The 12,709-nt window shown below is 40.0% G+C and overlaps 1 protein-coding gene across 1 annotated transcript in view; it reads left to right on the top strand.

The window, feature by feature from the left end:
* LOC130469988 (uncharacterized) overlaps nucleotides 1–11,250 on the top strand; it is a 28,371-nt gene extending 17,121 nt beyond the window's left edge. Inside the window, exons 2-7 of the mRNA XM_056839541.1 lie at nucleotides 6,416–7,100; nucleotides 7,365–7,608; nucleotides 8,056–8,690; nucleotides 8,823–9,583; nucleotides 9,738–9,858; nucleotides 11,140–11,250. Of these exons, the coding sequence (XP_056695519.1) occupies nucleotides 6,416–7,100; nucleotides 7,365–7,608; nucleotides 8,056–8,690; nucleotides 8,823–9,583; nucleotides 9,738–9,858; nucleotides 11,140–11,250 (2,557 nt within the window). The remainder of the gene's footprint in view (nucleotides 1–6,415; nucleotides 7,101–7,364; nucleotides 7,609–8,055; nucleotides 8,691–8,822; nucleotides 9,584–9,737; nucleotides 9,859–11,139) is intronic.
* The last annotated feature ends 1,459 nt before the right edge of the window (nucleotides 11,251–12,709 follow it).

The raw sequence follows: 12,709 nt of genomic DNA, 5'->3' as shown, positions 1-12,709 counted from the left end.
GTATCTAGCACACATAGACCATTTTCTTGTTGTTCTGAACCATAAAACATTCCATTCAATGAAAAAGAACAACTATTGTCTTTAAATTGAAAACTAAAACCTTTAGAATCCAAACTTGAAACGGAAATAATGTTTCTGGTGATACTAGGAACATAGTAACAGTTTTCTAGTTCCAAAACAAACCCACTAGGCAAAGAAATAAAATAAGATCCTACGGCTAATGCAGCGATCCGTGCTCCATTTCCCACGCGTAGATCCATCTCGCCTTTATCAAGCCTTCTACTTCTCCTTAGTCCCTGCGAATTGGAACATAAGTGTGAGCCACAACCAGTATCTAATACCCAAGAAGTAGAATTAGCAAGATTAGTGTCACGTAGATATTTTTATTGATTAATTATTAATATTACGCATATACAATTTTATCCAAAAACAAACACTCTCATAATTTAAAAAAAATGAAATTCAATGCAAAATCAAAAACTAATCTTATCTAATACGAAGTATATAAAATTGGTATATGCATAGGATTTTTATTTAAACATAACAATTTAATATAATCCGTGCATCGCACGGGCTAAAATCTAGTTTTTACTATGTGAGACTAGCTATCCCACATTGGTGGATTGCAACAGAATGAATAGTGAGATGCATATAAAGTAAACTCATTATATTAAAATATTTATTCTTTATTTTGGACATTTGAATATATCTTTGCAATGGGTTGTTTTGATTTACCAAGTTTTAAGAATATGTACTAAAACCAAAAGCAAAAGTGCGCAGAAAATCTAAAGCACCCATCTACTATTCTACTTTCTTGTAAGTATATTGTTCCACCGTCTACTTTCTTGTAATTATTTGAAGCTACCAGCCTACCATCTACTTTCTTGTAATATCGTTTGGTGGAAAAGATTACTATGTATAATTTAGTGGAAAACCCTCGGAGTTTCAGATATTAAATCATGTTATGCTACTGTCAGTTGTTAATCGAGCTAATCTACCGTTGTAAAAGTCAGTTATACAGGTGTTGTGAAATAAGAATTATAGAGCTCTACTAGCTGAGTAGAAAATGATTGTTGATTACTGTAAGCGGTTGGGCACTTGGGCTAATGTAGAGATTAAGAGCTCCACAAACTCGTCGTGGGAACACTGATGTCTTGTTACCATGAATGGTTGCAAATAGTTGTTGACTGCAATTAAGAACTTGGCGCTTTACATCTGTGAACAAAGTCAACTTCAAACAAAACAGTGGTTCGATGGCCCATAGAAAGTTTAATAGGAGAAACCATATGATAAAATTGAAGGGGTAGACGAAAGAAAGGGGAAGAAAGTTATTGCTTGAGCTTGCCATCAATCAATTTTTTTTTTAAGGAATCTTTATTCTCCCACATCGGCAAAGATAAATAAGAAGCCAACTAGAAACCCTTATAAAATGAAATGCCTAGTATGTACACTGGATATGGCATCAAATATAACAAGTTTTGGGCCCTACAAAGTTTAATACTTTGGATATATTTTGACCTTTAAGCTAATTTTGAATTGGGCCGAGTAGATTTGGGCCCAGTGATTAAGTATTTTTATTAGATACGAGCCACCCACTAACTGAGCCCAGTTCAAATGTTACGAGCTTGTTTTACAGGCTTGTTAAACATCGAGCTCGAGCCGAATACAGCCTAGTTTCGAGCCCGAGCTCGAGCTCTGTTTCCAAGGCTCGCCGAGCTTCGAGCTCGAGCCGAGCCTAAGGTTAGAAGTATCGAGCTCGAGCCGAGCATGCCTAAGTTCGGTCTCGGCTCGGCACGTTAACACCCCTATCTTAGACAATCGATCAAGAGTGTTTGCTTTTGGGAAGAACTCACTTTGGAGGCACAGAGAGAATTAGGGTTCTCTGAGTCTCTAGGGTTTGAGTATGATTGAATTGTGTTAGGAAAACTTGGGTGAGTAGGTTATTAGAATAACCTAGTAACCGGCCAAGCCAATAAGGCCACGACCGGCCAGCAAGCCCACGCGACACACAAACACAAGCACGCAGCCAGCTGGGCCGTGGGCCGCGCGCTGTTGCTGCTGTGCTGTTGTCTCGGCCCGCGCGCGCACATGCAGCTGCTCGGCTTTGGGCCAGCTGTTGTGCTTGCATTGCTTGCGCACCGAGCGCCCATGGGCCTTGAGGGCCTCGCGCATTCGGCTCGTGGGCTGCTCTTCGTATTCGCGACTTAATATCGTTCCGGATATTATTTATCGTTTCGTATACGACGAATTACCGTCGTACGATACGATTTATTCGTTTCCCCCAACTTACGAATATTCGCGATACGATATACGATTCCGATGCAAGGTCGTATCGTATAATACGTTTTCCAAAACTAATTCCCGAAAAGGTATTAAATGAATTTCCGATTCATTTCATCCGGTGATCTGTTACGTGCGATTGGTGTGACCTTGTAGGTTCAGTCAAGAGTAATTTGTGAGCTTAATATTCATTAGAACTCACTGATCGAAGCATTGCTCCAGCTAGCTGTTCCAATCACTTGATCTCACTGAATTAATTGTTCGCAATTAATCTGAACCTTGGTATTAGACTTAATGCACCTTGGGTGAAGGACATATTTCCTTCAGTAATGTGGCTGATTTGTATTATAAAGAGATTGTTCGTTTGCATGGAATTCCAAAGACTATTGTTTCGGATCATGATTCCAAGTTTTTGAGTTACTTTTGGAATACATTGTGGAGAAAGGTGGGAACCAAATTGTTGTTTAGCACTTCACATCACCCCCAAACTGATGGGAAAACGGAGGTTACAAATCGAACCTTTGGAATGTTGTTACGAGGGTTGGTAAGTAAGATGCAAAAGGATTGGGATGTCAAGCTTGCTCACGCTGAATTTGCTTATAATCGCTTCTCCTACTTATGCTACTGGTCATTCTCCATTTGAAGTGGTATATGGGATTAATCCATATTTTCCATTGGATCTGATTCCATTGCCGAAAGATGAGTTGGTTCACAAAGATGTCAATGCCAGGTTGAAATCTATGATGAAATTGCACCAACAAGTTCGTGACCGTATTGAAGCTATCAATGCCTCTTATAAAAAGAAATCAAATAATAATTGCAAGCCTCGGGTGTTTGTCGAAGGTGATTTGGTTTGGGTTCATTTGAGGAAAGAGTGTTTTCCAAGCAAACGCAAGAACAAGCTTATGCCTAGGGCTGAAGGTCCTTACAAGGTGGTTGCACGTGTAAATGATAATGCTTACAAGATCGAGCTTCAGGGAGATTATGGTGTCCATGTTACTTTCAATGTAGGTGACCTCTCACCCTATCTTGATGGTGATGGCCTTGCTGAATTAAGGTCAATTCCTTTTAAAGGGGGAGGGGATGATACGGTCATGGATGAAGGTGATGGTCAAGGTGACGGTCTTATGCTAACAATTGGAACCAAAGCTGATTTAGGTTCGATGGCTCATTTTGTGTGCATGGTGGCTTGGATTGAGTGAGTCGTTTGATGTTCGGTTTAATCAAGTGCGTTTGATGGTCCGTTTAATCAAGTGCGTTTGATGGTCCATTTAATCAAGTGCGTTTGATGGTCCGTTTAATCAAATGCGTTTGATGGTCCGTTTAATCTTAGCTTTATTTGTTTTCGTTTATTTCAGTTTAATAAGGGGACAATTATTTTAATCCCACTTAAATTCAGTCTTGTACTTAGCTTTAAATATTGCTGTTTGTAAGGAGGGTTTTAAGCCTTTGAACCTCCGAATTGGTGACTAAATTAGGAGGCTTTTAGAGCTTTGTAACCACCGGTTTTAAAGGCTCTTAAATGGCTTTTAAATGGCTGTTTAAAGTTCTTGTAACCACCGGTTTTTACCTTAGTGTTTAGGCTATTTATAGCCAGCTTGTTGAATGGAATAAAACAACCAATTTTGAAGAATAAACACTTGTTTTCAGTTTACTTTGAATTATTGATAATTCAACCTTTTCTTTGTTTTAGAAGTGTTTCCTACTCAAAGAGCCGACTGTGAGTCAATAGGTCTTGCCTTTCAATCACGTTTGACGAACTATAGGTCTAGCTTGTTAATCAACTATCCTTACTCATACAACAAGTTTTTAAACTCGTATCATTTGTGGTATCAGAGCTGCTGTTCGTGATTCTTACGAGCTAAAATGGATTTTGACGATCCTGACTTTCTACAACATCTCCAAGAAGCCTTGAAGAACGTTCGAGATGGGGGATTTTGAAGGCAACTTAGACGTGATCCACTACGGGTTGTGGATGAATTCAATGTCACGGAACTTCCTGAATTTGTTGGTGGAACAGTTCCGGAAGCTTATTTGGAATGGGAGCGCAAGATAGAGCGAATGTTCGATTTCAAGGACATTGATGATGAGAAGCGTGGTAAGTATGCCATATTGAAGCTAGAACGAGGAGCTTCATTGTGGTTCGAAGGACTGAAATCCATGAGAATTCGTGATGGGAAGGAGAAAATCACCTCTTTGGAGTCTTTGAAACGTAAGCTACGTAAAAGGTATGTGCCAAAAACTAATAGAATAACGATTATCGTAAAATTGCTGAATTGAGGCAAGGGAAAATGAGTGTGGCTGTATATATTGATGAGTTTAAAAAGTTGTCCTTAGTGGGGGAAATTGAGGAGATTGAGGAACAAAAACTGTCTAGATTGTTTAAACTACAATATTGCCAATACCGTAGACCTTTATCCATATTCTGATTTTGATACTCTTTGTGGACTTTGTTAAAATTGGAAAACCAAGGGAAAGCAAAATATGGCGGAGGGTCAAGTAGGGGGGGTAAGGCCAAGTCTTGCTCTAAATCCGAACATATCTTGAAACCAAACACATCACCTAGTACCGTAGGTTCAAGTAATTCTACGGCTACCCCAAAATTAGTTAAGTCAACCAAAGAAACAAGTCTGTCCAAGGTTCGTTGTTTTAAGTGTCAAGGGTTTGGGCATTATCAAAATGCGTGTCCAAATAAACGGGTAGTGACTGATACGGTTATGGATGAAAGTGATAGTCTTATGCTAGCAATTGGAACCAAAACTGATTTGGGTTCAATGGCTCATTTTGGGTGCATGGTGACTTGGATTGAGTGAGCTCGTTATATGGTCCTTATTATCAAGGTGGTACGTTAATCAAACTGGTCCGTTTAATCACATTGGTCCGCTTGTTTAAACAGATTGTACGCACTTATTATTTTAATTGCTTTGGTTAAAGTCGGTTTAATAAAGGGATATTAGTTTAAATCCCCAATTTAAATTCAGTCATTACTTAGCTTTGATTATTGCTGTTTGTAAGGAGAGTTTTAAGCCTTTGTAACCTCCAATTTAGTGACTGAATTAGGAGGCTTTAGAGCTTGTAACTGCCAGTTTTAAAGGCTCTTAAATGGCTCTTAATTAGCCGTTTAAAGCTCTTGTAGCTGTTTGTTTTTGGCTATTTATAGTCAGCTTCTTGATTGGAATAAACAACCAACTGGATGATTAAAACACTTGTTTGTTACATTTCGAATTATAGTTTATAATTCAGCCTTTTTCTTTGTTTGGATGCGTTTCCTATTCAAAGAACTGATTGTGAGTCAATAGGTCTTGTCTTGCATTCACGATCAACGAGTTAAAGGTCTAGCTTGTTAATCAACTATCCTTGTTTATACGACGAGTTTTTAAACTCGTATCATTAGTGGTATCAGAGCTGCTGTTCGTGTGATCCTCCCAAAAAAAAAAAAAAAGAAAAAAAAAGAGCTGCTGTTCGTAATTCTTACAAACTGAAATATGGATTTTGATGATCCTGACTTTCTACAACATCTCCAAGAAGCCTTGAAGAACGTTAGAGATGGGGGGTATCGTAGGCCTCCTAGGTGTGATCTACGGGCTATGGATGAATTCAAAGTCACCGAACTTCCTGAATATGTTGGTGGAACAGATCCGGAAGCCTATTTGGAGTGGGAGCGCAAAATAGAGAGAATGTTCGATTTCAAGGACATTGATGATGAGAAGCGTTGCAAATATGCCATATTGAAGCTAGGACGAGGGGCTTCATTGTGGTTCGAGGGACTGAAATCCAAGAGAATACGTGAAGGGAAGGAGAAAATTACCTCTTGGGAGTCTTTGAAACGTAAGCTACGTAAAAGGTATGTGCCAACAACTCATAGAATAACAACTTATCGTAAAATTGCCGAATTGAGGCAAGGAAAAATGAGTGTGGCTGGATATATTGATGAGTTTGAAAAGTTGTCCTTAATGGGAGAAATTGAGGAAATTGAGGAACAAAAACTGTCCAGATTTTTAAGGGGTCTAAATTATAATATTGCCAATACCGTAGACCTTTATCCATATTCTGATTTTGACACTCTTTGGGGACTTTGTTTAAAATTGGAAAATCAAGGGAAGGCAAAATATGGGGGAGGGTCTAGTATGGATGGTAAAGCCAAGTCTTGGGCTAAATCCGAACCTAGCTTGAAACCAAACACATCACCTAGTACCGTAGGTTCAAGTAATTCTACGGCTGCCCCTAAACTATCTAACCCAACCAAAGAAACAAGTCTGTCCAAGGTGCGTTGTTTTAAGTGTCAAGGGTTTGGGCATTATCAAAATGCGTGTCCAAATAAACGAGTAGTGACCTTGAGAGAAGCTGTTGAATGTCGTGAGGAGTTGTTTGAAGAGGAAAAGAGGTTGGGGGACGTATTTGTGTTTGATGAGAGTGGTGATGAGGAGGAAGAGGAAGGGTATGAGGCTCCAATATATGACACGAGTCTGGTTCTTAGAGCGCTACAAACTCAAATTTCACCTACTGATCTAGACCAACGAGATCAGTTGTTTCATACTAAATGTCTAGTGAAAGATAAGTGGTGTAGTGTAATTGTTGATGGGGGGAGTTGTACGAATGCTGCTTCTAGTGAAATGGTGTCAAAATTAGGCTTAATCACTACTGCCCATCCTAGGCCATACGCACTCCATTGGCTTGATGATGTTAATAGTGTACAAGTGTCGAAGCAAGTAAGGGTTGGTTTGACTATGGGTTCGTATGTGGATGAAGTTCTTTGTGATGTTATTCCTATGGATGCTTGTCATATTTTGTTGGGTCGTCCTTGGCAGTTTGATAGGGACGTGATTCATAAAGGGAGATGCAATGAGTATGAATTGAGAGACAAAGGGAAGAAAATTGTGCTAAAGCCTATGTCATCTCAAGCGGTTCGATCCATGAGTGTGAAACAAAAGAAAAAGCCGAATCTCACCATGTTGGCTAGTGAACGAGAAATTGAGCAAGCTCTTGATCATGGAGAGTTGGTGTATTTGCTCGTGGCTAAGGAGAGTCCAATTGAAGGCCAAAATTGGAAAGAAGGCAGTCCCATTGCCGAATTGCTGTTTGAGTTCAAGGATGTATTTCCGGATGAATTACCACCAGGTTTGCCCCCTATTCGTGGTATTGAACATCAAATTGATCTTATTCCAGGAACTTCTTTGCCTAATAAGGCTGCCTATCGTTGCAATCCGGAGGAAACAAAGGAATTACAAAAGCAAATTGATGAACTTGTGAATCGAGGCTATGTTAGAGAAAGCTTGAGTCCATGTGCTGTTCCGGTGTTGCTTGTGCCTAAGAAAGATGGAACATGGCGAATGTGTGTTGATAGTAGGGCTGTGAATAACATTACCATCAAGTATCGTTTTCCAATTCCGAGACTTGATAATATGTTAGATGAGCTCCATGGTTCGAAGTTGTTCTCAAAAATTGATTTGCGAAGTGGTTATCATCAGATTCGGATGCGTGAAGGAGATGAGTGGAAAATGGCTTTCAAGACAAAACATGGTTTGTATGAGTGGACCGTCATGCCATTTGGTCTCACTAATGCTCCTAGTATGTTTATGAGGCTAATGAACGAAGTGCTTAAATCATTTTTGGGCAGATTCGTTGTGGTATATCTTGATGACATCTTGGTGTATAGTAGGAACAAAGAGGAGCATCTGATTCATTTGAGGGATGTTTTTGAAACACTTAGAGCTCAAAGACTCTATGGGAAACTAGAGAAGTGTTCATTCCTTGTTGACAATGTTGTATTCTTGGGCTATGTGGTTTCGAAAGATGGAGTGTCCGTAGATCAGTCCAAGATCGAGGCTATCAAATCGTGGCCTAATCCTAAAACTATAAGTGAGGTGCTTTCATTTCATGGTCTTGCTTCATTTTATAGACGTTTCATTCGTGATTTCAGTACTATTACTAGTCCTATCACTAGTTGCTTGAAGAAAGGTGCTTTTGTATGGGGAGAGGACGCTCAAAAGGCGTTTGATGTGATTAAAGAGCGTTTGTGTGCTGCTCCTATTTTGGCGCTGCCAGATTTCTCTCAACCTTTTGAGGTCGAGTGTGATGCTAGTGGAGTGGGGATTGGTGCTGTTTTGATCCAAGGTAAGCGTCCCATAGCTTATTTTTCGGAAAAGTTAGGGGGTGCTCGTTTGAATTATTGCACTTATGATAAAGAGTTCTATGTCATTGTTAGAGCTTTGGATCATTGGAGTCATTATTTGCGTTCTAGCCACTTTGTTTTGCATTCTGATCATGAATCTTTGAAGTATATTAATGGGCAACAAAAATTGAGCCCAAGGCATGCTAAATGGGTTGAGTTCTTGCAATCCTTTCATTTTTCTTCGAAATACAAAGATGGTAAAAGCAATGTGGTGGCTGATGCATTATCACGAAGGTACACTTTGCTTGCTACACTTGATGTTCGTTTGTTGGGGTTTGAGACCTTAAAAGATTATTATCATGATGATGGTGATTTTGGAGTTGCATTCGAGAAATGTGCAGTTGGTGCTTATGGGGAGTACATGTTGCAAGATGGGTTTCTTTTCAAAGGTAATCGCCTTTGTATTCCTAAGCATTCAATTCGTGAGTTACTAGTGCGTGAGGCTCATAGTGGAGGATTGGCTGGTCACTTTGGCATAGCCAAGACCTTGGAAATCTTGAGAGAACATTTCTTTTGGCCTAAAATGTTAGGTGATGTAACGAACATTGTGAATAAATGTGTGACTTGTCATATGGCCAAGAGTTCTTTCAAACCCGGTTTATACTCACTTTTGCCGGTTCCAGTTCGCCCTTGGGAAGATGTATCCATGGATTTTATAGTGGCTTTGCCTCGTACTCAAAGAGGTAAGGATGCTATTATGGTCGTGGTGGATATATTTTCAAAAATGGCTCACTTCGTTGCTTGTCACAAAACGGATGATGCTTGTAATGTGGCTGATTTGTATTATAAGGAGATTGTTCGTTTGCATGGAATTCCAATGACTATTGTTTCTGATCGAGATTCCAAGTTCTTGAGTTACTTTTGGAATACATTGTGGAGAAAGGTGGGAACCAAGTTGTTGTTTAGCACTTCACATCACCCTCAAACTGATGGGCAAACAGAGGTGACAAATCGAACCTTGGGAACGCTATTGAGAGGGTTGGTAAGTAAAACGCAAAAGGATTGGGATGTCAAGCTTGCTCACGCTGAATTTGCTTATAATCGGTCTCCTACTTATGCTACTGGTCATTCTCCATTTGAGGTAGTATATGGGATTAATCCATACTTGCCCTTGGATTTAATTCCATTACCAAAAGATGAGTTGGTTCACAAGGATGCCGATGCTAAGTTAAAGTCTATGATGAAACTGCACCAACAAGTTCGTGAGCGAATTGAAGCTATTAATGCCTCTTATAAACAGAAATCAAATAAGAATCGCAAACCGAGGTTGTGTTGAAGAAGGTGATTTGGTTTGGGTTCATTTAAGGAAAGAGCGTTTTCCAAGCAAACGCAAGAACAAGCTTATGCCTAGGGCTGAAGGTCCTTACAAGGTGGTTGCACGTGTGAATGATAATGCTTACAAGATTGAGCTTCCGGGAGACTATGGTGTCCATGCTACTTTCAATGTAGGTGATCTTTCACCTTATCTTGATGATAATGGCCTTGCTGAATTGAGGTCAATTCCTTTTAAAGGGGGAGGGGGATGATACGGTTATGGATGAAAGTGATAGTCTTATGCTAGCAATTGGAACCAAAACTGATTTGGGTTCAATGGCTCATTTTGTGTGCATGGTGACTTGGATTGAGTGAGCTCGTTATATGGTCCTTATTATCAAGGTGGTACGTTAATCAAACTGGTCCGTTTAATCACATTGGTCCGCTTGTTTAAACAGATTGTACGCACTTATTATTTTAATTGCTTTGGTTAAAGTCGGTTTAATAAAGGGATATTTGTTTAAATCCCCAATTTAAATTCAGTCATTACTTAGCTTTGATTATTGCTGTTTGTAAGGAGAGTTTTAAGCCTTTGTAACCTCCAATTTAGTGACTGAATTAGGAGGCTTTAGAGCTTGTAACTGCCAGTTTTAAAGGCTCTTAAATGGCTCTTAATTAGCCGTTTAAAGCTCTTGTAGCTGTTGGTTTTTGGCTATTTATAGTCAGCTTCTTGATTGGAATAAACAACCAACTGGATGATTAAAACACTTGTTTGTTATATTTCGAATTATAGTTTATAATTCAGCCTTTTTCTTTGTTTTGGACGCGTTTCCTATTCAAAGAACTGATTGTGAGTCAATAGGTCTTGTCTTGCATTCACGATCAACGAGTTAAAGGTCTAGCTTGTTAATCAACTATCCTTGTTTATACGACGAGTTTTTAAACTCGTATCAGTGACCTTGAGAGAAGCTGTTGAATGCCGTGAGGAGTTGTTTGAAGAGGAGAAGAGGGTTGGGGACGTATTTGTGTTTGATAAGAGTGGCGATGAAGAGGAGGAGGAGTGGTATGAGACTCCAGTTTATGACACAAATCTGGTTCTTAGAGCTCTACAAACCCAAATTGCATCTACTGATTGGGACCAACGAGATCAGTTGTTTTATACTAAATGTCTAGTGAAAGATAAGTGGTGTAGTGTGATTGTTGATGGGGGGAGTTGCACTAATGTTGCTTCTATTGAGATGGTTTCAAAATTAGGCTTAATCGCTACAGCCTATCCTAGGCCATACGCACTCCATTGGCTCGATGATGGTAATAGTGTTAAGGTGTCGAAACAAGTAAGGGTTGGTTTGACTATGGGTTCGTATGTGGATGAGATTCTTTGTGATGTTATTCCTATGGATGCTTATCATATTTTGTTGGGTCTTCCTTGGCAGTTTGATAGGGACGTGGTTCACAAGGGGAGAAGCAACGAGTATGAATCGAGAGACATGTTGGAAATTCTCATTGGGAAACACAAAGGAAAAAGAGAGTGTTCTCCTTGTTGAGTTCTCCTTGTCCCACATGGAAAAAACTCTTCATATTCTCCTTGTTTATTAATTGGGGAATGGGTGTAACTCTTGTTTAAGAAAGTGTGAGAGTGGTATGGGTGGACACATATCACACACGCGCGCGCGCCGGGCCGGGCCGGGCCGGGCCTCGGGCATCGAACATCGGGTCGTGAGCCATGGGCCTTGGTACTTGGGCTCTTGGGCTCTTGGGAATGAGGTTCGCGGGCGTGCTCTTAAGACAAAACATGGTTTGTATGAATGGACCGTCATGCCATTTGGTCTCATATGGCCAAGAGTTCATTCAAGCCATGTTTGTACTCACCATTACCAGTTCCGGTTAGTCCTTGGGAAGATGTTTCTATGGATTTTATAGTGGCTTTGCCTCGTACCCAAAGAGGTAAGGATGCTAGCATGGTCGTTGTTGATAGATTTTCCAAGATGGCTCACTTTGTTAGAGCTTTGGATCATTGGAGTCATTATTTGCGTTCTAGTCACTTTGTCTTGCATTCTGACCATGAATCTTTGAAGTATATTAATGGGCAACAAAAATTGAGTCCAAGGCATGCTAAATGGGTTGAGTTCTTGCAATCCTTTCATTTTTCTTTGAAGTACAAAGATGGTAAGAGCAATGTGGTGGCTGATGCATTATCACGGAGATATACTTTGCTTGCTACACTTGATGTTCGTCTATTGGGGTTTGAGACCTTGAAAGACTGATGGTGACTTTGGAGTTGCATTTGAGAAATGTGCAGTTGGTGCCTAGGGAGAGTACATGTTGCAACATGGGTTTCTTATCAAAGGCAATCGTCTATGTATTCTCAAGCACTTTATTCGTGAGCTACTAGTTCGTGAGGCTCATGGTGGAGGGCTGGCTGGTCACTTTGGCATAGCTAAGACCTTGGAGATATCGAGGGAGCATTTCTTTTGGCCTGAAATGTTGGGCAATGTAACGAACATTGTGGCTAAGTGCGTGACTTGTCATATGGCCAAGAGTTCTTTCAAGCCCGGTTTGTACTCACCATTACCAGTTCCGGTTAGTCCTTGGGAAGATGTTTCTATGGATTTTATAGTGGCTTTGCCTCGTACTCAAAGAGGTAAGGATGCTATCATGGTCGTTGTTGATAGATTTTCCAAGATGGCTCACTTTGTTGCCTGTCACAAAACAGATGATGCTTGTAATGTGGCTTATTTGTTCGTTTGCATGGAATTCCCAAGACTATTGTTTCGGATCGTGATTCCAAGTTTTTGAGTTACTTTTGGAATACATTGTGGAGAAAGGTGGGAACCAAATTGTTGCTTAGCACTTCACATCACCCTCAAACTGAAGGAAATAATGCCCTTGGTCCAAGTATGCATTCAATGCTAAGTCTAATAAATGCGGTTTAGTATTAATTAATTATACAAGTTAATAATTCAGTGAGATCAAGTGAACTATATGCCTAGCTAGAGGTCGCTT

Source organism: Spinacia oleracea, chromosome 3 (assembly GCF_020520425.1).
Source record: "Spinacia oleracea cultivar Varoflay chromosome 3, BTI_SOV_V1, whole genome shotgun sequence".
Classification (NCBI taxonomy): Eukaryota; Viridiplantae; Streptophyta; class Magnoliopsida; order Caryophyllales; family Amaranthaceae; genus Spinacia; species Spinacia oleracea.
The sequence above is the reverse complement of the archived record's forward strand: the minus strand, read 5'-3'. Positions and strand labels throughout refer to the sequence as shown.